Below are 25,957 nucleotides of genomic sequence, written 5' to 3'. Positions count from 1 at the left end.
TCTTCACTCTCAGCAGTACCAGTACCAAGAAGACGACTCACCTCCTCTTGACCAGGGATTCCCGCGGCTCACCAACGAGGTGCGCGCCCCTGAGCTTGTGCACGTGTCCGAGAAGAACCTGTCCGAGATCGAGAATGTTCACGGCTACGTGTCCCATGCCCACATCTCTCCTCTCAAGGTTAGAACCCCAGCCTCTCCCCCATCCTTCCAAACATGGGCTCTTGCACTTGGCATAGAAACCATGACCCTCCGACCCTCATCACAAATCAGCACCATGAACGACTGCCAACATGGCCGTCGTGTGAAATATTCCAAGATGTTTCCTCCTACTTGTTTTACTGTTTTCCCCCTGTTGTTGATGTGCTTTCATGTTCCACAGAAGCACAGATTGGTGGCAATAATCTGGTTGTCAGCGTGCAGATTTTGTGTATCATAAGAAGATGATATAATGAAATACTTTTTCCAATCCCTCCTTCTCTCTGCCTCTACCATTCCTCGCACACATCCTCCCTCTGCATTGTCTTGATTCATAAAGTGCCGGTGTGTATCCTGACCTAGAGTCCAGCCTCTTAACATCTCAGTGCCTGTCTCTGCCCACAAAGAGCACGCCTCCATGAAGAGTCGATAATTGAAGAAATAAACATTTCTGCTGTGTTAAGAGATTAATGTATAGATACAGTATAAGTCACTGTATTGTTCACCCAGGTCGATAACAGAGTTGTGTTAAAGATCAGATGGTGGTTCAGGTGGCAGATGGAGTTTGTTGTGGAGTGGTTGCGTGTTTGCTCAGGTTTGAGCCAGCAGAGGGCACTGTTGGAAATGATAAGAAATTTTACTGTGTGTGTGTGTCTGCAGTTTATTTCAGGCAATGTTTGAGATCACTGGCAAATTATTAGTTGTTGCAGTGAATGGCGAATGAATTATGTGCGTACTTGCTGTGTTTTGGTTCACAGAAGCTCAGGCTGAATGTGGAGTAGCACTTGCAGAATGAGTCTCAACATTGTCATTTATACTTATTGTAGAAATGTGTTATACCGCTGAAAAATGCACAGTAAATGAATCTTAATATTTTCAGCCTGTGCAGTTTTACATCATTGGAAAAATATTTAGTTATGGTTTAAATGTCAGGCTAGAATATATTCACGAATGTGGTAAACAACCTTGTCTATGGAGACATGGACATGAATATATTGTCGGAAGAAAAATAGCCATAGGAAATAACCTGATATGGATGTGATCTGATGTGGCACATATGCAGCAAAATAATTCTCCCTAATGTTATTATTCAAAGAATATATTGTTATTGAAGGAAGTGACTCTTTAATAGAAACATCTATGACACTCTATGACTACACTATGCCAAGACATTATTTCAGTATCCTCTGGTGTAGCTGACTTTACAAGTACTATTTTCTTCATGGTCTTAAGGTTGAACTTTAATATATATCACTGGTCATTTCAAAATTTGTATTAATGGGGAACTTCACCCATTTTAAAAATTCATACATGTTAATCCTATGGTCTAAGACAGTCCAAAAATATTAGTAAAAGTGAACAACTCTCTCCCAGATCCAAAAATTAGAGTGGTAAAACTCGAATTTGTGATGTCATAGGGTATAAAGTCTGGAGCTGCTCCACAGACGATAAATTGAAAACAGTTCTAGATGACACTAAGAGCACCCAGGGATGCTAGTATATGAGTACATTTTCTGTTTCGGAGCTGAGGTCACAACAGTAGAATAAAGCTTATTTGGGTATAAAAAAGAAAACAAACATTATGTCAGTCCAGAAATCAGGCCCCCAGTTATTGTTTATGGAGCAGCTCCAGACTTTAAACCCGATGACATCACAAGGTTGAGAATTAATCTCTCCGGTTACTGGCTTTGAGAGCAATTAGGTCACATCACAATATTGCTTGAACTTTCCTAGACTATGGAAACAACATATTGAAATTCTTAATTTAGGTGGTGTTCCCCTTTAAATGTGATCATAAAAGAAACCATTGTGTATTAGATGATGTTGGTTAGAACGCATTAAGTTGGACACTTGGCCTTGACTTTGATGTAGAAGAGATCTTTGGACTGGCCTGGTGCATAACAACAGAAGCTTAATAGGATCAAATATGAATGAGCACAGTAATTGTCTTGTAGTATTGTTGCTCGATAATGATGTAAATGCTTTTGTCTTTGCATATAAGACCAGATCCTATAATCCTCATTGTTTAATTTTGACATGTTGGACATCATGCACTGTCATCTACTCTGGAGCTCTGAGTGCTTCTGCTCTGTCTACACCCTCTTCCTTTGTTGTGTCATAAAGCGATGTCTGTGGTGCCATGATGTAATCCAGCAGACTGTCAGTGACATCTGACCTACTGTCATTCATTGTAAAATGTCTTGAAAGTTAATGAGCTCATTGTTTATGTAAATGTAACACACAGCAGTGATATCGCTCAAACAACCTTAAACCAGCCTTTGGCGTGATTGTGTTTCACTGTAGTTATTTAAGAAAGCTGTTTACAATTTTAGGTCCCAGCAGTGAGAAAGCCTGAATAAGCTTTTCAGTACAGATGTGCTGTCTCTACACCTTTGTGTTAAAGGGGAACTTTTTAACCAGGATCCTACTCTCCAATGTTTTTGTGTCTAAGTGACTCATGGGAACAACAATTGTTGAAATTGGTCCAGTATTCAGAGAGAGCACTGCAGCCGACAGCTGCAAACAGGCTGTAATGTAACCATTTCTGGCAGGTGAGCCCCATCAGTGTGCGTCCATTAAAAGTGCTGGTTTGCCACTGACAGGCTCAGATTGTTATTATGAGTGTCTAATGACATTACAGAAAGAATCCTCCAGAGAAATTAATCGTTTTTCCAAACCTTTTGTTCAGTCAGTTCTGTTTTGTGTTCAAGTCTTGCCAAAGGAGAAGTTTTATTCTGAAATCTCATGATAGGTGACTTGTTGCATGAAGAAAATGGTGGAAATGTGAGTGTGCTGCCCCTTCTAGCATGCATGCCTTCACCTAAAGGGGGCAGTAGTGTGACAAGAGTTGCTCAGGGAGGGCAGAATAGTGAGCGATAGTTGAAAACAGTGTCCTTTTTACTTTTATCATTAAGATTTTCACTTTCATGGCTGAATATTTTGCTGATTTTGACAATGTGAAAGTCTGGGGAATTCAGAAAAAGAATTCAGAAATAATTCTCCTTAAGCGAGACTCGGACACAAAACAGATTGGAACAAGCAAAAGATACAGAAAACTGTTAGTTTCTCTGCAGAATCCTTGCCAATTGGAGGCAAAAAAGAACTTTTAGTGGACATGAACTGGTGAGGTATACCGGCCCTAGGGATGGGCAGTATGACCTAAAATTTATATCACGGTATAAATCGAATCCCTTCACGGTAACAGTATATATCGCGGTATAAATTTAAGTGTAAAAGTTATAATAGAAGTGTTTCTGAATGGGTTTTGTAGTCCCTTAGCAAAGCTAAATTGATTAAAAAAAAAAAAACCAACAACAACAAAAGCAAAGATATAATGTATTTTTTAGAGCATTTATTGTGCAGAATGCAGATCTCAAAACTCAAAATTAAAACCCAGTACTCTATGGTGCAAAATGTCCCCTGGGATCTATATCAAAAGGTAATTTCCTTCTTTTAGCAAAATCCTAAATGACTGAGTTGTGTTTTTTCCACCTGGACCTTTATGCTCTGCCATTTCTCCTCTAATCATCACGCTGTAACCTGTGACAGGCTGCGATGATACCACAACTATCACACATTCACATATGGAGTTTTTTGTGGAGCCCCTAGCGTCACATAGGTTTACATTACCAAAGGTTTATGACAAACTCTCTTGCCGAAAACCAACTCCCATGTGCGCACGGCGAGAGAGGGGAGGGAGAGACGCTGTGCTGCTGCCAGAGGAGACGCTGAATGAGTTCCCTCTGAGCGGTAAGTCGCTAAAAGAGTCTGAGAAGTCCGAGGCTGTTCATAAAACATTAACTCACTCACTCACAAGTTCTCCAGCAACACATGTTGCACGTGCTACGCTAAATCACGGACGTGAACCAGCTCCTCTTGCTCCGCTGTCTCTGTGCTCACAGCCATTTTCACACTGAGGCAGGTGCGATGACGTCATCGACAGTAGGACGGTAGAGCGCAAATCTCTACCGTGGGCCAAATTTATATCATTTCTACCATCTACCGCATATACCGTGCAGCCCTAACCGGCCCCAAGAGGTTTCTTTGCAGCCTGAATCATCGCTGCTGGCTGCAGCACTCTCCCTCAATCCTTGACCAATTTAAAAACTTGTCCTTGCCACCGGTCACTTAGAAGCACAAACATGGTAAAATAGGGTCCAGGTTGAAAAATACAGGAGTTCCCCTTTAATCATCACAGGAGGGGTGTTTTCCAGTAGGTTGAGTGTTGGCAATCATTCAGCCGATGTTGGTATCTGTTAATTGATTGTTTTTGTATTTTTGTTTTGATTTTTTTTTTGGTTAAGATCAGTGTGAGTCTTTTGTTTATTGCCGTAGTGATCATCAGTGAATTAGACTTTGCACATTTGCGGTCGGTCTGTGATGGGAATATCTCCCACTGGGTAAGAGGCTCTTCCTCATTGACAGAAATAATGCAGGAAGCCAGACTGATCCACTCCCTCTCATCCTCATCCAGTCTTAACCCCTTTGAACATGTTTCCCCTCTCCCACTCAACATGTGACAGTGTAACCATTACTAATGCTTTTTTTATCCTGATGCATTAGGCTCCCTTCTCTCTCTCTCTCTCTCTCTCTCTCCTTCCCTCTCTCTCTCTCTCCCTCTCTCTCCCTCTCTCTTTCTCTTTAGTATACTGGCTAGTGATCTTGTCTTTCGTTTCTTACCTGCAGCCTGCACTGGTTACCCGTTTTGATCTTGCATACCCGGGTGTGACCACAGCAAACTACATGGCAAGTTTTATTTAATTTCATTTTTATTTTACCTCTGGGGAATCTCAGTCCCCTGTATTTTTTTCTTTTTTTTGGTATTATTTAAAACTCTTCCCTTATTCCTGGGTCCTTGTACCCAGAAGATTAATGTCCCCTTGGTGCTGCATGAACTTTGTTTTGGTGTTGTCTTCAATCCATTGCCTGAAGAAGCAGTCTTTCCTTTTCTCGTGGGTCGCTGCCCTTCTCTTGTCACACCCACACTTTGTTGAAATAACCCCATACGTGTTTGTGACCCATTTGCTTGCCAGCGAATCCCATGTGCTTGTTGTGGTGTTTCTGTGATCTGGTGTTAATCTGTCTCTGTTAATGATCATGTATTACTGTATGTTAAAGAGTTTACTGCATCCAGGTCATGTGTTTAGACACCCTTATCTGATATAAACTTCACTTTAATAATGAAGCATATTCAATAATACTGGAAGGCCGAGTTAATATGAAGGCAAGGTTACAGCATGCTGTACTGTGTTTATTGCCTCTGATGGTATTTTTTAATAGACTAAACATTATTAACAGTAAATGATGGTAATGCTTAATTGGGTAAGGTATCTAAAGGGAGTGCAGACTCTACATAATGAATCTAGAGCTTTCCTTTTGTCAAGAAATCTAAAGGTTGGCGACTGTCAGCCTTAACACCCACAGGAGATTGAAGATGCACTGACTCACTGACTGCTTGATGTTTCCTATCAAAAGCACTTCACCTTGGTTTAGGTCAGGTAATTGTGATGTACTGATTCATCAAACATTTTTTAGGTCTGTGATCAGAGAAAATAAATATTGGCAGTCACTGAATATTTGAAATTAAAATTAAACACTGTTATACTTTCAGTCTAGTGGGGTCCTCAAGCACCCCACTGATGTATTTTTCTAACTTCATTTTTTGTAACCCTCAAGGTATCTAGTAGGGCTGCAATTGATAATTATTTTCATCATCGACTAAGCTGCCAGCTATTTTCAGGATTAATCGTTTAGTCAATAAAATACCCAAAAACTGTGAAAAAAAGCTCAGCACATTTTCCAGCACCCAAAGTGACATATTGAGTTTGCTTCTTTTGTCCAATCAACTGTCCAAAATTCAAAGACTGCTGTAATAGATGACAAAGAAAAGCATCAGATTCTCACATTTAAGAAGCTGGAACCAGCAATTGTTTGACATTTTTGCTTGAAAAATGACTGAAACGATTAACCAATCAATAAAATAGCAGGTGATTAATTTTCTTCAAATCTACAAATCAACTAATTGATTAGTTGAATAATCATTGCAGCTTTGGCATCTAATAAACAGATTTTTCCAAGGTGAAATATTGTGTGTTAAGGGTGTGTGTCATAGCAATGGTTTTGTCCATCTTGAATTTTTGACCAAAATCGGAAATCTGCATAACTTTTCAACTAGGCATCATACAGAGACGAATCAACCCATTTTTCTGTGTAACTTTTGCAAGGAGAAATAATTAAGAGGGTTATTGTCATGAATTTTAACAATTAAAATACAATAAAACTTGAAAAAAAAAATAGAAAATAAGATTAACTTATACTTAAATGGGTGCTATGATAAGGTAAATCAGAAGGTTCAATAAGATGTCTGTCAATAAGCCAGAGCTTTGAGTTTGGCATGATTAACTCCAACCAGTTCCATCTAATTTTACAAAAAGGAAAGAAAATACAGATTGTGTTAGTAATAACCATGACATAAGTGTATATATAACTTGTTAATAAAATGACAGAAACTCTTAGTCAATTTCCCAATTTTCAGATACACAGAAAATGAAATAATTTGTTTCTGTATCATGTCTGGTTAAAAAATTATGCCGATTTTCAATTTTTGTGGGAAATCCAAGATGGCCACAGAGATGCCTAACAGACCTTTTGGACAATATTTCGAGCTGGGAACATGGAAATTTGTATACTAGACACTTTGTATGTTTACAGCAATCCAAGTCTGAGAAATATACGGTCGGGGTGCATTAGGACCCGCCTGTCTACCACACTATTTAAATGTTTGTGTCTGGTTCCTGTGATTTCTTGCAAAAGCCAGCAAGCCAAGGGAAAGTGCCCATCAGACACATCCTTGGTGAACAAAGTGAAATATTTGATTGGTTGGTTATATTTGATGAAGGAGAGATCCCATTTTTCAAGTTTATCCCTTCCCCAGGACATGCACACTCAATTTAATGCTCCATAACCTTGATTTATTCAGGCACAGTTGATGATACACCTTGAGATTTGTTGTTCAGTTTTACCAGACCTTACCAGGAAAAATCTTGAGAGGAACAATCTCTGAGCTAGATAATGGCTCATCATTTTAAAAAAAACAACAACTGGATTTTTGGGGATAAAATGAGCGGTTTTAGCTGATATTCAGTCAGTTTTATTGTCCCCTCACACATGGAAGAATTGCTTGCTTGTCTCAGTTTCATATCATAATAAGTGGAATACTTTTTTTTTTGGCTTTTGTAACTGTTGAAGCAATTCTGACACACCACTTTATGCTCTGCTAACATTTGATGCATTTTAGTCACTACTTGTGATATTTTATTGATTAAGTAATTCGTCAAATAACTGAAACATAAATCAATAATGAAAATACATTTAAAATACATAGTTTCAGTTCTTCTCCAATGTTTGTTTTCAACACACTCACACATATACATCTGCCTAGATAACTATTGACTTTCTCTGGGTGTAATTTCCTGGTGGGTTGGTTCCCTCGTGGAGGACCTGACTCGACCTGTAATGCGAGTATGGGAAATGCAGAGCGAGAGAGGAGAGTGTGTAAGGGAGTCGTGAACAGGCCCAGGACCACGAATTCTGTGCTCAGCCTATTTGTTTACTCTTAGCCTTGGGACTTTTGAATGAAAAATTGCTTTAATACAACCAGTGTAATTGTAAAGGCAGCAGGGAGGCAAGAATTATGGTTTGTCTATGACCAGAGGAAGTGTAACCCCTCCCTCTCTGGTCGAATCAAGCACCACAGATTGGAGAGTGTGACTCAGGGAAGACATTATTGATTCAAACTGCTGCAATGTCTATCGATCGCCACCCTCTTTCCATGGTAATGTCAGCTTGTAAAAAAAAAAAAAAACATGCATTTTTTTGGCAGCAATTACTTCTCTGTCAATCAGACAGGGTGAAGTTTGTGAGTAATAAATAGCTGTTTAATGAAGGCTGCAGAAGCAGTCCCTGGTCGATGCTGGGTGAGGGGTAGCCAAGGTTGGATCAACAATGCTAATCTTTAGTATAAATGTTATTTTTATAATCAAAAGACCACTTTTTCTGATCCACTTCCTGTTGTCATTATTCCTCCTCTGTCTTTTTATCCACACAATGGGAGGCCCTGATTAACTCCTGGAAAAAAAAAAAAAAAAAAAAAACTGATTGGTTTTTCAAGCCACTTTGGGTTAGTGATGACGACGCTAACAACCGTAGCACCAGCAGCAATAGTTAAGATAGAAGAATCATTTCCAGTCAGACACTGTACAAATGCACTTCATGATGGCACGGTGTGGCTGGTAAACATCCAGTTTATAGTGGCAGTTGTTTTGTACTCAAGACAAGTCAAGTTTATTTTATAGCAGCTGTCAAACCAACTCAAAGTGTCTTTTTACAGTATGCAATGGGTCAGTGGTAGTAGATCATTATTAGTTTATAAAGGTCTAACCCAGGCTGCAACAAAGACCAGGTTGAGCACAGGACATTTTAAATTAAATGTATGTCATTCTAATGTTTTGATTTACAGTAACAGTGTGTAAAATTTAGGGGATTAAGTGTAATCTATCAGTGAGGATTGCAGATTGCAACCAGCTGAAACTTCTCCTGTTTGGCATTCCTTCCGAGTTCATTGTTCAGGAGATTTTTACTTGGAGCCAGGAGCTGGAATCCGTATAGGTCTCTTTTTCTCCAGAAAAAAATAGAGTAAAGCAGTTTCACATTACAAATCAGTGTTTCTCCAACATTGTTTGATATGTCACAGACAGGCTGCTCACCTAGCACCTGCAAGTGTGTTTTCACCCTATTTTCTCTGATGACTTAATCTGTACTCACCTATTTTCTGATCCAGACATTCAAGAGGTTCTTCCTGTGAGCTGAATTACTCACAGAGGTCTCCTCTGCCCCAAGACAAATAGACCAGGTGATTTAAGCCGGTGAAAACACTGAATAAATCAGTTCCATGTTACAAATCATTGTTTCTCTGACACCAAGTGCGTTTCCATTAACCCTAGAAATGCGCAAAACCTAAATATAATAAAAAACTGGTAATGGAAACACCCACATTTCGAAAAATCTCTCAAATATTGAGAAAAAGTTTTTACGCTCTCATGAGGTGGTTTTTCAGACGTGTCGATATAGAAGTATATCGCAAAAGTGTAATGGAAACACTTTTTCGCAAATATACGTCACCGGACATGACATTGGTGAATTCCTCGTTCATGATCCTCTCCCAGAAATACTTTATTCGTGGTCGCTGCCACACATAAGGACTTTGCCTTTGGAATACCACTCGCTCTCTTCGTCTTCGGTTGTAGACTACTGCAACAGCAGCAGTGGCAACCAAGATGATTGTTCCAGCTCACAAAAGATTTGGAATGTCCATCTTACTTCCACAAAAAAAATGGAGTATCGTGGGACGAGATTTTACGAGAATTACTGCTCATACGCAAAACAACTTTTAATGGAAACTTTACAAATATTGCATTTATTTTGCGCAAAACTGTCATGGAAATGTGACTACTGTTTGGCATGTTGGAGACAGCTCGCTAGCCCAGCACCAGCTAATTTGTGCTCACCTTTTTTCTCTGACAACTTTAGATCCAGACATTCAGGAAGTTTTTACTGGGAGCTGAATTATCTGCAGAGGTCTTTTCCTGTCCAAAACAGTTGGACCAGGTGATTTCAGCCATTAAAACACTAAATAAAGCAGGTTCAGTAGAGTACTGTAGAGAGTACTGTAGAGACATGGCGGTGCAACATGGTGATCTCCATAGAGGAGGACTCATTCCCCATTTAAATAGAAATGGTTTATTAAACACAAGGATTCTTATTTTCAGGTGATTATACACTAAAGAAAACATACTATATTAAATTCCATTGCTGCCAATATATCCCCCTAAATCCTACACACTGGACCTTTAATGGAACTTTACAAAAACACAAGTTCAGACCTTTAAAATGACGTAAGGCCACAATGGAACACTGTGCGTTTATCATCCTCTACTGCTGATAATAGTTTATGTGCAAATCAAGTCAAATTTAAAGGGATACAACTCTAAGTCATCTTGGCATGCTAGTTTTGTAATGAAGCATTTTCAGTTTTGTGGATTGTAATGGCAGGGTGTTTTTTTTTTCGGTTGTTAGATAGAAATGCATTATGTCCCAGCTGAAGATGGTACCAGGGAAGAAAAGAAGCCCAGTAGGTGTTGAATCTATTTGTTGGGCTGCAGCAAAATAAACAGATAAGTGACTAGTGTCCTTGAAACTGGCTGAATATTATAAGGGCAGAATGCCGTAACAATAAAGCAACAGTTCCATCACACTGAATCCGCTATCAGAAGGCTGTTTCATACCATTTTATAGGATTTCAGCTGTGAAATACACAGATGACTTTTTTATGTGAGTGAGACAGATTGTGTTTTATCTTCCTGCTTCCCTTATGGATTTATTTCTTGTTTGTGACATTAAAACCCTGTTCCTGGCACAAAGTCAATAAGAAAATCTGCAGTGCAGGTTAGATTTTGGAAATACCTTTGTTATTTTTTTTATATTATTATTATTTTTTTTCTTCTTTGCTTTGTTTCTGATTCAAGTTTGTTTAAAAGACTGTTCCCTGTAACAAAAGCACAGATTCAGACCTTAATTCAGATACACTTAACAAAACTTTAAACATAACACTTTTGTTTTTGCTACCATTCTCATAGATTTAACTTAAAGATCTGAGCCTTTTTCGTGTACTAAATAGATTTATTTCTCTGAAATCTTGGTTGCAAATTTCTTCAAATCTGTGTAAGTGATCACTTCTGCTTCTCCAAGATAATCCATCCACCTGACAGGTGTGGCGTATCAAAATGCTGATTAAACAGCATCATTACAACACAGGTGTGCTTCGGCATGGTCACAATAAAAGGCTACTCTAAAATCTACAACTGTAGACTACATGTAACCACACCCGCTCCAGACCTCCACATCCAATGTCTTCACCCGCAGCATTGTTTGAGACAGCCTCCTGAACAGCTGATGCAACAGTTGTTTTGCACAATTGAAGAATTTCTGCACAATCTATCTTAGGGAAGCTCACCTGCATGTTCTTTGTCCTCACCAGGGTTTTAGCCTGACAGCAGTTTGTCGTTGTAACCGATTAGATTGGGCAACTGCTCACCTTTAGAAGCATCTGGCACTGTGGAGAAGTGTTTACTTCACAGATGAATCCCAGTTTACTCTAAACTGGTCCGACAGCAGACGATATGTATGGTGTTTTGCAGGCAAGTAGTTTGCTAATGCCAGTGTTGTGAACAAAGGGCCTCATGGTGGCTGTGGGGTTATGGTGTGGGCTGGCATAAGCTAGACAACAAACACAGGTGCATTCTATTGATGGCAGTTTTAATGACCCTGAGACCCATTGTCATGCAATTCATCTGCCGCCATGACCTCATGTTGCTGCCTGATAATGCACAACTCCATGTTCCATAGATCTGTGCAGTATTCCTAAAAGCTGAAAACATCCTAGTGCTTGCAAGGCCTGACGTCACCCATTCAAGATTCAAGAACTTTATTGTCACACAAGCTTAAAGAAATTTTACCCGTTGAGCATGTTTGGGATGCGCTGGATTGGCGTATACACTATGTGTTCTGGTTCCTGCCAGTATCTAGCAACTTCACACAGCCATTGAAGGGGGCTGAGTAAAAATCCACAGAACACAATCAACAACCTGATCAGCTCTGTGTGAAGGGGATGTGTCGCACTGCATGAGGCAAATGGTGTCAGACCAGATACTGACTGATTCTTTGAGGTATCTGTGTTCCGAAAATGCATTCCTGTAGCTCTTCTAATAAAAATCCTAATAAATGTCTTTCAAACTGCACATTTTATAGTGGCCTTCTAATGTGATTAGCCCAAGGCATGTCTGTATAGTAATGATGGTGTTTAATCAGCACCTTGTTATGCCGCACCTGTCAGGTGGATGGATTATCTTGGAAAAGGCGAAATGCTCACTAACCCAAATTTTCAACCAAAATTTGAGAGAAATACATCATTTGTGTTCGTAAAATATGTCTTAGATCTTTAAGTCAAACCTGTAAAAAATGGGAGCAAAAACAATTTTTTTATTTTTTTGTTCAGTGTATTTGGCCTGAGCTCACCATGACTCTTAGTTTGAGAACCATTGTGGCACACAGTGCATCTTACTTAAGGCAAGGAGTTTAAATGTGACAGATACCCCTTTATCACCAAATTAGCCCTGGAACTTGAACCAGTTCAATTAATGATTCTTGGAGCCTTGGTGCTATCTAGCGAACCAGCCCATTTTTTTCACCAGTTTTGCACAGAACCATTGTAATCAAGGATGTTTCATCAACGCACAGTGCACAATGGAAGTAAACAATAGTAGCAAAGTCACAGATAACAGAGATGGCCAGCAAACTTTTGTTCTGTTATTAGTTTTTACCCCCCAAACAGCATGCACCAATGAGACCACTGTATGCTCTAGACAAGGCTGTTTTTTCAGTTCCAGCTGAGAACAAACATTTTGGGTTCTGAACCAATTTATTTTTGGTTGAAATGCTCTGAACGTTTCAAAATTAGGAGCGGGAAACCAGAATGGAACAGGTTCCATGTTGTTGTCAGTGCTGTTGGTGTTTTCAAATGCACACCTTCAGACTGTAAAACAAGATGGCATGATTTGCGCTTCATTTACTACTAACTCTCTGAAGACGCTAATTATTTCACTGTAACTGCGTGTGGCTATTCGCGTGTGATCTGTGTGCTTTGGACTGCTTTTGCAATGTGGCTCATTTGCATAGAAAGGGGCCAATTTTGCAACAAATGTATGTATATTACCTAATTTAAATACATACAAACAGCACAGGAGCTATTTGCTTGGCAGCACAGTAAGGGGTGCATTTCACCTTTTGCAGGTGCTTTGAGAATTACAAGGTTTCTTTTTGTCCTGTTTGTGCAGGTTTAGTGGCTGCAAAAGCCATGCAATCATTTTGCGAATTCACCCCTGAGTCTCACTAGGTAAATGACGCTTTGTGCACCAGACTGAATTTACAAGCTTTTGGTAAGTTCCAACACAAGCTCCACTTGAAGTCTTCTTCTATGCTTGATAAAAGAGATTTGTTTTACACTGTCCGTGGTCATTGTCATAAACTATAGTAGGTATGAAGTATGTAGTTAACTATAACTTTCCCCCTCGTCATACTGTGGTAATCACCTTGATACTCTGTGAGACATCCGTGTTAAATACATGCGACTCCATTCCAGTTTATCTGCAGTGCTTGGTTGGTCCTGATCAAACATGACAGTATATTCAAACACAGAATCTGCCATGTTAAACAGAGCTTAAACAGAGCGTTTCAGACAGAGGGTGAATGCACGTGTATGCAGACAGACCGTATGAGAAAAATGAAGGGTTTTTTGGACATTAAAGCACATGAATCCATAATATAAGTAGGAACCTAAAAAATAGGCATAGTTTCTCTCCATACTGAGATAGTATTAAGTCCCTTGCTCTCAAATGTAGGATTGCCACATTATAACCACTACCTTGCACTAACTGAGGTTTGCAGACCATATTACATAATATTTTTTGTTGTCTTATAATAAGTTGGCTTGAAAGTTGGTCTTCGTCAAGACAATGGAAAACTTGCTCATCAAAAACTTGGTCATAGAAAAGAGTATTACAGACCCAAACATTGGCTGATATGAGCATATGTGGGTGAAGAAGCTTCACTCAAACTAAATTATCATCTAAAGGTTACACCGAAAATTCAATTCATCATAGCAAATGCATGAATATTCATTACACAGTTGATAAAACAGCACTTTTCAGTCTCTTTAATTGGGTCAGAGGAACTGTCTAGACTCCAGTCATCAAAGAGATTCTTTAAAATGTCTCCTCTTCTTCTGCAGATAGACTGTTATCAAAGTGCCCATCTGCCTCAGTCACATTTGGACAGTTCTTGACAATCTGCCCAGGCTTGTAGTCTCACTACCTTTTATTGGAAGTGAAAAGATTGAAACTTAAGTCCCCATAGATAATGTTACCATTGAAGACTGTCAAAGGCCTCAGCAAACTTTTTGTGTCCAGTCTGACAACAGGTTTACCTCTCAGTGGTAGCCTGAGCATGTAGATGTGTTCAAGAGTGAAGCAAAATTTGTTGCAACACTGTTAACAAGTTTAACAATTTAACTTTTAGACACCTGTTAAAGTGGGTTCTGTCCACCTATCAGGCACATAAGGCATTGTAAAAAGACAAGGCTATTTCTGTAGTTGAACATAAATACTGTGAACCCAAAAGCAGTTTCACATTACAAATCAGTGTTTCTCCGACACTGTTTGGCCTGTCATGGATGGGCAGCTAGCCTAGCAACTGCTAAGCTTTGCTCACCTATTTTCTGAACCAGACATTCAGGAGGTTTTTGGCAGGAGCTGAATTATACACAGAGGTCTCTTCCTCTCCAAAACAAACAGACCTGGTGATTTTAATTAGTGGAAACCAGTGTTGGGTAAGGGTTACTTTAAAAGTAATCAAAGTACGTTACTGCGTTACTTTTTAAAAAAGTAACCAGTTACTTTACTGCTTTACTCCCTGAGTAAAGTAACTCAATTATTTTAAAAGTACTTCCAACGTTACTCCCTGAGAAAAGTAACTCAAGCTCTTTTAAAGTACTTTTGAGTATTTTACATTTCCTATTGGGCAATGGTCCACAGGGCGCTAAGCCTACATTTTTTTGTCTCCAAAATTTAAGTTATGGACCACTTGCCCTTCACTGAGATCCAATTCTCCCATCACAGCCGTCACTTTGACCAGTAGAAACACACAACGATCTGCTGCTATAGACAACAGCATTTTTAATATTTCCTCTAGGGATGTTACCACACAGAGTAAAAGGGGGAAATGATGGTGTGAAACAGCAGAGGCACTTTGTCAACCCGCTGAGTTAACGTTACTGTCATCAGCATCAAGCTAGCAAACAATGGTCCATCCTCACGGTCGGACATAAAGTAATAACATTAACAAATAGCGGCGGGACTTTTACTCACCACAACTGCAGAGGCTCCCAGCTTCATTTGAAACAGACTACATTATAGATGGTACGTTATTCATTAATCCCTCTGTGTGTTTATATATTTACTTTTTATCCACTCAGTTGTCTTTATAAAGTTAACACATCGCACCGTCATTTCAAACTCAACACTTTTTTCAAATTAAAAGCCCCTTATAACCTTGGCTGAGAGAATCCCTCCATTTTCTAAATAGGCTTTTATTCTGAAACATTTGTCAGAACTTCCTGTGGAAGATACAGTAGCTTGATAGTTTACTTATGGCGCTTCAAATGTAGCTCCTGCCATCTGCTGACGCTTTTAGGTGACTGTAACATGTCGGCTGGCACATGAACAGACACAGTTCTGGCAGTGACTCAGATAACAGTGAAAGTAATAAAAATAGGACAAGAATAACCCGATGACAACACACACACTGTGAAAGACGACCGGGGATAATTGATGAGTACCAGCGTGTAGCTTGTACCAGGCATAATGCAAGTCCTGAGTCTGAAATATGTCTGTCAGCGAGTCCTACTCCACCTACTTAAGGCCCGAACATACGGACTTCGCGAGGAATGTCCGCAGTCATTCGGGCTTTCATAGTCGAGCGCACTTCCGCGTTGTAGTTTCCTGTAAAAATGTCCATGAAATGGAAATGGTGAAAAATACATGCCGAGCAGTCACTGGTGTGCGGAGCGGAGTCCGCGCGGTCGTAAAATCTGAGCTTTGCACACAGGGCTTGCGGATGTCCGCTTTGAGTCCGCGCGGACCTCCGCGGAGTCCATTCCTCGTACGTTCCGCCCGAGTATGTTCGAGCCTTTAGACTCCACCAAGACAACGGCAGCATTTCTCCGACCACATAGCGAGCCACAAGCTTCATGGCTTCTTTCAGACTGATAGGTTTAACGTTATCTCCGTTATTAGAACCAAATGACAGCCATTGCTGTTTCGGAGCTGAAGGACCAGCATTCTACAAGTAACGGAAGTAACGGATGTCTTGCTTGAAAATGTACTTAAGTATTTGAATACTCAAACAGCAAACTAACGCGTTAGGTTACTCGTTACTGCAAAAAGTAATCCAAGTACTCCAACGCGTTACTTTGTAACTTTGTTACTTTGTAACGCGTTATACCCAACTCTGGTGTAACACTGAACAAAATAGTTTTACCTTTGCGCAAATGGTCCTGTCTAGAGCCAGTGTTTAGTTTGTCTATTCTGGGCTGCTGTAAAAACATGGCATCCCAACATGGCAGTCTCCATGGACGAGGACCTGCTCTCTATGCAGCTATTAGGGCTCATTTCAAGGTAACAAAAACACAGTGATTTTAATTTTCAGGTGATTTTCACTAAAGACAGCACTAATTTTATTATATCCCATTTCTACCCCCTAAATCCTACAAACTGAACCTTTAAGGAACAGTCAGTTACAAAAACACAGAATCTCCTTGGCTTGAAAATAGCACTCTTAGTTGTAGTCTTACAGTATCAGTCATAAAGCGTTTATTTCTGTTGGATGAGGTCTTTGGTAGGTGTGCCTGGTGATGGTAAAAACAGTTGAAGTGGTGTCTTGGCTCTTTCAGCACACATTCACAGATGGCCTTTGTAATTGCATACGTGTGGTCCATGACTCGCCGTGGGTGTTCAGTATGCTTTTCTCTTAACTCTTTCTGCTGGCAGTGAGGAAAAGAAAGGCATTGCGGAAACACAAGGAGTCAAAATGTCACGTAAAAAGTGACTGACCTCTCTGTCTGATGGCCTGTTCACAAGGAGTTCCCATCAAAACCTAGATTGGACATAATGATGCACTGCAAATAACCCCGCAGACCCATCTCGCCAACTCTTTGAAAGATTCTGCGCTTGCTGTCTACACTCAAACACACCAGGGGATCCTCTAAAATGTATTTGCTCTTAGTGGGTTTCTGTAAGAGGTCAATTTTGTGCACTTTAGCCATTTTCGTTTAAAATAGTTTTTTCTTCTTTGCTGATGAAAAAACCGCGTGTGAACATGAATTAAAGATGGTGACAACACTCCAAGAATGAATATAAAGACATATATTGAACGGTTAATTTAATATTGTTGTAAGAGAACATCTTAGAAGAAATAGGACAGCATTTTAAAGAGGTCAGCTCTTAAACAGAAAAAAGGGGAAATGGAAATCCATTAAACACAAACAGCCATTAGTACTTACAGAGTGCTGTCGTAGTTTCTCAAATCTCGAAATGGGGCCTGACGGTAGCCGAAGGCTGAGTGAAAGCATCACGGGGAACATGCTGGATGTACAGTATGCTGATCCTTTTTATTCATTCAGACGTTCAAAGAATACATCTCTTTTGTTTAAGCAGCACTATTCGCACTTATTGAACAGTGAGGTAGGGATGCAGGTGTGAATATTCAGTGCCGTAAAGAGTTACATTTCTTAGATTTTTATTGGGAAGATGACAATGAAGATGTTTTTATTTTCACCAAAAGAAAAAATCATCAGACCAGTAACAGCTGCTAATTTTACCTAAAGCAGCTTGGATATATGGTCTCTGTAATTTTATTGTTGGACTGTCAACATTCAGCCTGTGTTTTCACTGGTTAAAGCATCTTATGCAAATGGCACAATTTCATGAAATTGTGGTGAGGCCATTCCATTTGAGGAGTGCTTGCCTCTGCTGAATTCTAAATTGGTCATCTTATACAGCAAAAAAGCACTTAATGGTAAATTATTAGTCTGTGCATCCACCTTGCTTTTTATAGTTGAATTAGATGTCTTTAAATCATTATAAAATCTGCATAAGCAATGTTAATGGAGTCAAAGCAACCAGGCCACATTTTGTCCAAGAACTGTTCCAAATGTTGAGATGCTGAGTTGGCATACTGACAGTTGTTCTGTTGTTAAAGTAGCAACTTCCATGACAGTGTCATCGGTAGCTCATCACAAGGTTTACCTTGAAGTTAATTTCAGTCCAATATTCCTGTCAACCGTCAACAGACAAGAGTTTGTGTTTCGCAAACTGCAGTATAAACCCTAGTTGAAATGCGTATTCTGAATGCACTGTATACATGCCCAAAGACTGCTCCTAAAACCTGAATAATACCGGCATGCTCGCTTGTCTCAGTTGGAAAATGCTAAATTCTGAAAAAGGACAAATCTGAAATAACTAAATGGGATATGCTGTTTACATGACCTGTATACAATTCCAAATATTGTCATATTCAAAATAATTGAGGAATATCATTGTGCACGTAAATGTACTCACTCATACAGTAATCATCTTGGTTTAAACAAACAAGATTATTTAGTTAGATAATTTACAGAACACACACAACTGTGAATATCAGATAATGAGAGTTTGGTCAAATGTGCCACCCTATTTATTAAAAGGCACTTTTAGTGACAGATGTCGGCAACAATTTACATGTAAAAGTCTGTACATCACCACACAGTTTGTCAAAGAGTGTCACAATGTCTTCTGTGGCTCAGTTAGTCAAGTGACTTAACTTTAGTGAACAGTTTTAGAACAGAAAGACAGATAAACACTGGGAGTGTGGAGTTTCAAAGACAAGACAGTTTACCATGCAGGAAAAGTCTAATGAAAGACACAATGGAGTTGCATTAGATGAAGTGTAGACCAAGGGGGGATTTGGATTTAGTATCTTGGCCTCCAGTACATCAGCCTTTAAATACTCCAGTACATGGATTTTATCATTAGGGGCCGGGCAGCCTAAGCTGCCAGGACCCTATTGTTTTGCTGCATGTTCTTCTTCTTCTTCTTCTTCCGAGGAAATCCTACTTCCCATGCACGAAAAATCACCAAACTTTGCACAAAGGTCCAGTCCCATGCCAGATTGCCTCAGCTGCAAAAACAGGCCAATAGTCCTGTTGGCGGCGCTACAGCAAGCCTCTAAAGTTCAAAATTTTGAAAATTCACAACAAATCAACCATACGTGCTACACATTTGCAACTTTCACCAAAATGTAGCCCCAATACTGAAGAAACCTTTGTACATTTTAACCTATTGCAAATTATGAAGTCCATCACTCTGTTTTTTTCAAAAACTGTAAAACTTATTAAACCTATCTCCTCCCACAATTTTTGCTCAATTGACACCAAACTTGCTACAGAGCATCTTCAGACTGTCTTACACAAACGATCCACACAGATTTTTAATTTATCGAAAATTGAGCCTACAGTGCATCAAAATGTTTGACTGTAAACGGTATTGTCAACATATACTTATAAATTGTTACTAAATACATTTTCAATGTTCATTAAAAAAAATGACAAAATTTTGGAGTTATGGTAGATGATGTTTGGAAAATATCAGAATTTTATCTCAAAAACTGAATTTTTTACAGCATTTTGAATTTCGCTCTCATGCGAACAATTGGAGTCAATGCAAAAATGGCATTTTTAAACATCAGTTTTTCACTTATGGAGCCAATAAATCATTGTTAAAAACAAATTACCAACATCTCCATGCTGTCTAGATGCAATTTGTGTATTTTCGGATTTTTGTCTTAATAACTGAATTTTTGACAGCCGTTTGAAATCTGCCTTTACACACTAACAGCTGCTGTCTTGCACACAGGTGACTGGCTTAGTCAATTTGTGAAGCTACATGTGACATTTCTGTTTGCCAATTAGCTCAGTGAGATAGAGGATGGTTCTTGGTGTTGAAGATTGCGAGTTCAAGCCTCAGCTCATGTAACATTTCCATATGAGAAATCTACCCAAACTTTTCATAAAGGTCCAGTCCCATGCCAGATGTCCTCAACTGGAAACACAAGACAATAGTCCTGATGGTGGCGCTACAGCAAGCCTCTAAATTTCAAAACTTTGAAAATTCATAACAGATCAACCATATGTGCTACAGCTTTGGAACTTTCACTTTGAAATTTGCTTTTCCATGGCATGGATGGCTACTGTCTGGCACCCTGATGCTTGGCTTAGTCAGTTTGTGAAGCCACACATGAACTGTCACTTGCCAATTAGCTCAGTGAGATAGAAGACAGTCTCAGTCTCAGAAGTTGTGAGTTCAAGCCTCAGCTAAGGCAGAACAGACATTCTAATGTGAAAGTCCTATGTTCAGACATGATGCTATGTGGATGAGAGACTACCAAGGTTAAAATAATTATGATCCAGGCAGTTTCGCAGAGAGACAAATACTCTTTATCAACACTTTTCCCTGTTATCCCTTGCCTCTTTTCCCTGTTTATTTGGCTTAGCTATCAGTCAATATGCAGAGTCTATCCAATAGCTACTTTTACATTTTAAAAAATGTTTTCATCTTTGTCACCATGGATAATGTTTAGCTTTAAGCTAGATCAGGCCAGTTTGTTCATAATTGCTAGCAGTTAATGTTATTCTTACTTTCTTGTTCTTGAGTTTTTTTCTTTCCTTTGTATACTATGAGTCTGATCACTTCAGCCACTCATCCACAATTTGAAGGGCATGCCATAATTGTATGATGTAACTTGTATGTTGTGATATGCTTTGTTTTAGTGTGTGTGTTGCTCAGAATTCCATAATTTTGCCTAAAATTGCCCGGTCCCGACCATTGCTGCGCAGCAGCTATAATTTTGTTTGTGTTTTTTACCGTGGTATGGAATTGGGTGTAGAGAGTGGTGGATTTTTACTGGTATTGGTATCGACTACTGCAGTAAATTTCTGGTATCCTGACATGTCTAGTCTTTATTTATATACAGATTGAAATTAACAAGAACCAGAACGCTTTTGGTGTTATCACCACAGTGCTCGAGAATTCTGATCGTTTTCTTTATCGCTTGATTATTATTTAAGCAACTACATCTAGCCAGTGACAAAAAAAACTGTAAATCCACCAGATAATAGGCAGTGATTTATCTCTGCTTGTTCAGTCTGGAAAAAAAGCACAACACCAGTACAAGACAAACAATCAAAGCATTCTGATCTTTCTGAGATGGTTTGAAATTGTGGCATTCACAGTAAAGGATTTTTTGCATGGGCTACCAGGCAGACGCTGGTGTTCTTGTTACTGTAGAAACCGAGTGCTTAATGCCTCAGCCCTTCTCCTTAAAACGTTTTATGAATGACACTAAAGCAGTGAAAGCTGTTTTTATTAGTAAAATCATTTCATTTTGCAATAAGCTGTGTGACACATTTCACTGCAGTTGTTTACCATCACTATTAATTAATATGAGCCAAAATAACTGCTAGAGAAAATGCTGTTATCTACATGTTCAAATATACACTATGTAAGCCCACACAAATGTCATTTTTATCATGCTGACATCCCTCACTCATATTGTTGATATTATCTGCTCCAGGTGAACATCTTTACTGGGAGATAAATGTAGATCTAGAGTTGATATAGGAGCAATTGCAAAGAATACAAAGTACACATATCTTTATCAATCATAACATAACCTACAGTAGGTGATCTAGACCTCTAGGCTCTGAATGGTAGCTACAGCGGTATAGTTATAGTAGTATGTAAATATATTCAGTGGTAAATGTATGGAAATAACTAAAGTTATACAAACATATTGTATAAACAAAGTAATGGCCAGATTTATAGCTCTTGAGAAGGCATTGGGTTGTTCAGAGTTACTTGAAAGGCTGTTTTGCTTGCATTGCTTGTGCCCCTTCTATACATTACAGCTGATGGTGCTGTGGATAAAAAAGGTGACTATTAAGAAACCTGTGATCATTAGCCCCATAAAGAACCCCCCTCCTAAGACCCATTGACCCTATACATCATCAGACAGCCCCTTCACACGACCCACTCAGAGTACTACATCATCAAACAGATCATACACACGTAAGATTCAGAATAGCTTTCATAAGGTGCAAATTGGCATGCACATACACCTTCTGTGAACAAATGGAAAAGGTGAGAATCATTCAGCAAAGACAATCAAACAAAAACAACAAACCAAATATGGTGTCACTACCACAAACTCCAAATTTGCTTTCTTTATAATTTATGCGTGGCTATAACAAGAGTACCGTGCTGATCATGTGATTAAACACTTGCAATGTGAAACTATCTAAAATAATGCGATTGTGCTGATGTGAAAATGTAAGTATACAGTCATGTTGGCTAAAACCATGTCACAATATCTCAATAGATGCTGGAAAATTATAAAGATCAATTTAATGAACTCTTTACCAAAAATGTGGTGATGATTACAGACATGTGTATTGTTTGTGTTATTTTATTGCCATTTTTCTGTTCTACGTGCTTTTGACTTGCAGTACTTGGCTTTTTTATTTATTTCCTCTCAGTATGTGTCTTGTATGCACCAAACATCAAGGCAGTCCCTTGTATGCAAAAAAACTACTTGGCAGTAGACCTCATCCTAAATCTGATTTTCAAAGAATTTCAATATTCTCTTCAATTGTATGAAGTCAACATACTTCAAATTTTGTGATAATGACAGTAATGAAAACTAAAACTCTAGTAATATTCCTTGGTAATGTGTGGTACCATAAGAACATGTATTTGATAGTTATTGACCTTTGTTTCCTTCTGTGTTTGTGTGTTTTAAAGTGTGTTTGCCTATGGCACATCATTCAGCAAGTCAAGGTCATTGGCTCGGTTCAATATGTCAATCTTGGTCAGTGAGCAGCTCTCAAAGTTGAACTGTGTGTGTGTGTGTGTGTGTGTGTGTGTGTGTGTATGTGTGTGTGTGTGTGTGTGTGTGTGTTCACAGTAAGCATGCTCCACATATTTCTGTTGTACATCTGTTGTGCATTGTGTAAAATATATCAGCTATATATATCAGGTATCAGGCGTATTTCATAAATGCTTCTACTTTCATGATGCCCATAACCAGACAGTGGCTGTCTGAATAGTAGGCTGGTGTAAAATCTGATAGAAGCACAACCTGTTGCACAGTGATGCTGTTTGATCAGGCTGTAGGATTGGGGAGATAATAAGAGTCACATTAACACTCAAAACTAGGACCATGATTTTGTCCACCAGTTTTTAAGGAAACATTTTTTTTTTTTACATTTTTTATTTTGCCTCATGACCTACTTTTAGAGCTGAGCAAAAGAGTGAGAAACAGGCATAATAGTTATTAGAAAGTAAATAAAAAATAAAATGACATGGTATACTCAGAAGTGAAGGTGTGCGTGGATAAGTGAGCTGTAACTGCAGATGTAGGGGATTAGTTGCATAAATCCACCAAATATGCGCGGGAAAGAAGAACTCCAATCAGCTCCAAGCCCTGTTGATAGAAGGTAATGTTGGCATTGTATGTTTCTGCAAACCATGAATATGTTACATTTTCACATTTCGTACATATCATATCAACATTTCTAGTGATGTAGCATAGCTGACTTTGACATCAGAAAGAGAAGGAAAGGTGAATGTGGTTACACCTAGATGAGTCGTCTGCCAAGCTGCAAACCACTATTTGAAACTATCCAACAACAAAATCAGTTGTGATTTAGAGAATCATTGCAGTGTTTTCAGCGGGTTTTTAAGCACCAAACATGGGTGTTTTGTAGCAACTCATTGCTGTTTTTCCAGCAGGGATAGTGACACAACAGTGGTAATTTTTCACTGAGACATTGCTGCTGTTTCATCCAGGATTGTGCCACCAAAACCAAGTATGTTAGACCAAAACTTGATTTTTTCTTAACCATTTTTGTGCCTAAACATATCTATACATTAACCAAAGCATTGTTGAAATGTAAAGTTTTAAAAAATATGATACATCAACTTAAAAATGTGATGTATCCATGGTTTGCAGAAACAGAAAATGCCAACATCTTTTTTGGTGATTGGGTTGCAGCTCCACTCAGTCTTAAATCTTTCTATTAGAGATGTTTGTGTGGTTGGGCAGCATCTTTGTATCTGTGGCCTTGATAGCTTTATTGTATTCTGCAGTGATGTGTCCGGTTGGTTGGATGAATTTGAGGTGTTCACCTACAGTAACCCAGACAAAAACATTGCTTTCAAAGTATGTGGTGTTGAGTGACATTATTCTCTGTAATCTGAAAAAGAAGTTCCAGACAACAAAACATCACCTTCTTTTGTATAGGGACCATACACCAGAACTGCTGTAAGTTTATCTTTTCCACCATGATAGCTGAGGCATCTTTAATTCTCTCATTTTGTTGTTTTTATTGTTCCTCCAAAGCTTTTTGTCTCTTTCGTCTCTGTCGCTGTCTTGCACAAAAGAGATGTTTTCTTCTCTCCTCATATGTGCACTGCTCCTCATGTGGGTTGAGGTTGTCTTGACATCTGTTGATGCAACTCAGGGAGATATTTGGAGTGCTTGGTTTGGTGCAACAGGTCATCCTGTTTATGCAAAAATGGTAGAATTATTGCCATGTAAGATTGCATTGGTATAAATGAAAATGTCTATTTTGATGGAAATAATAATGAAGTCCTTCTTCTGTGTGATTTGTACAAGCTTTGATTACTAGTAGTATCAATAAAAGAGCCCTTAACTCAGATACATAAGTAGATTGTTCCATTATTCAAGCTAGATTTTGAATGACAGTGTAGTATTATGAAAGTAAGGCCTAAGCCAAATGGGCATGGGTATTTTTAGAAAGGGGTTTTCCACTCCCTCATTTAAAAAAAAAAGAAAAAAAAAAAAAAAAGAAATCCCGTCCAGAGAAGCATTATTATAAAACAAATCTTAATCCAAATGAAAACAAAAACACAACTAAGGCACAGTCAAGAGATGCCAAACCAAACCAACAGGCTGCGATATACAGTCAGGTCCATAATTATTTGGACAATGATACAGTTGTCATCATTTTGGCTCTGTACACCACCACAATGGGTTTTAAATGAAACAATGAATACCTGCTTAAAGTGCAGACTTTCAGCTTTCATTTAAGGCTTTTTTCAAAAATGTAGTATGAACCGTGTAGGAATGACAACCATTTCTTCACACAGTCCCCCAACTTTAAGGGCTCATAAGTATTTGGACAAACTAACATAATCATCAATTAAACAGTCAGTTTTAATACTTGGTTGCAAATCCTTTACAGTCAATGACTGCCTGAAGTGTTGGACACATAGGCATCATCAGATGCTGGGTTTCTTCCCTGGTGATGCTCTGCCAGCCCTTTACTGCAGCCGTCTGCACTTCCTGCTTGTGTTTTGGGTGTTTTGCCCTCAGTTTTGGCTTCAGCAAGAAAAACGCATGCTCACTTGGATTCAGGTCAGATGATATGACTTGGCCATTGCAGAATATTCCACTTCTTTGCCTTAAAAATGTCTTTGGTTGCTTTTGCAGTATGCTTCAGGTCATTGTCCAACTGCACTGTGAAGCATCGTCCAATGAGTTTTGAAGCATTTGATTGAATCTGAGCAGGTAATGGTGCCCCAAACACTTCAGCTTTCATCCTGCTGCTCTTCTCAGCAGTCACATCATCAATAAATACAAGAGAACCAGTTCCACTGGCAGCCATACATGGCCATGACATAACAGTACCTCCACCATGCTTCACTGATGAGGTGGTGTGCTTTGGATCATGAGCAGTTCCTTCCCTTCTTCCTTCTCTTGTCTTCCCATCATTCTGGTAGTTGATCTTTGTTTTATCTGTCCATAGTATGCTGTTCCACAACTGTACAGGCTTTTTAGATGGTTTTTGACAAACTCTAATCTGGCCTTCCATTTTTAAGGCTAACCAATGGTTTGCATCTTGTGATAAACCCTCTGTATTTATTCTAGTGAAGTCTTGTCTTGCTGACAAGAGCAGCAGGATGAAAGCTGAAGTGTT

The 25,957-nt window shown here is 39.0% G+C and overlaps 1 protein-coding gene across 12 annotated transcripts in view; it reads left to right on the top strand.

The window, feature by feature from the left end:
• dlg2 (discs, large homolog 2 (Drosophila)) overlaps window positions 1-25,957 on the top strand; it is a 273,799-nt gene that overhangs the window by 134,376 nt on the left and 113,466 nt on the right. For 7 of the 12 annotated variants that reach the window (XM_078172181.1, XM_033642551.2, XM_033642541.2 and 4 more), the window contains exons 6-7: window positions 14-178; window positions 4,882-4,941. In XM_078172181.1, the coding sequence (XP_078028307.1) occupies window positions 14-178; window positions 4,882-4,941 (225 nt within the window). The remainder of the gene's footprint in view (window positions 1-13; window positions 179-4,881; window positions 4,942-25,957) is intronic. The other 5 variants (XM_078172182.1, XM_078172184.1, XM_078172189.1 and 2 more) reach the window with 3 other exon arrangements.

The sequence above is a fragment of the Epinephelus lanceolatus genome, chromosome 11 (genome assembly GCF_041903045.1).
Source record: "Epinephelus lanceolatus isolate andai-2023 chromosome 11, ASM4190304v1, whole genome shotgun sequence".
NCBI lineage: Eukaryota > Metazoa > Chordata > Actinopteri > Perciformes > Serranidae > Epinephelus > Epinephelus lanceolatus.
The sequence above is the reverse complement of the archived record's forward strand: the minus strand, read 5'-3'. Positions and strand labels throughout refer to the sequence as shown.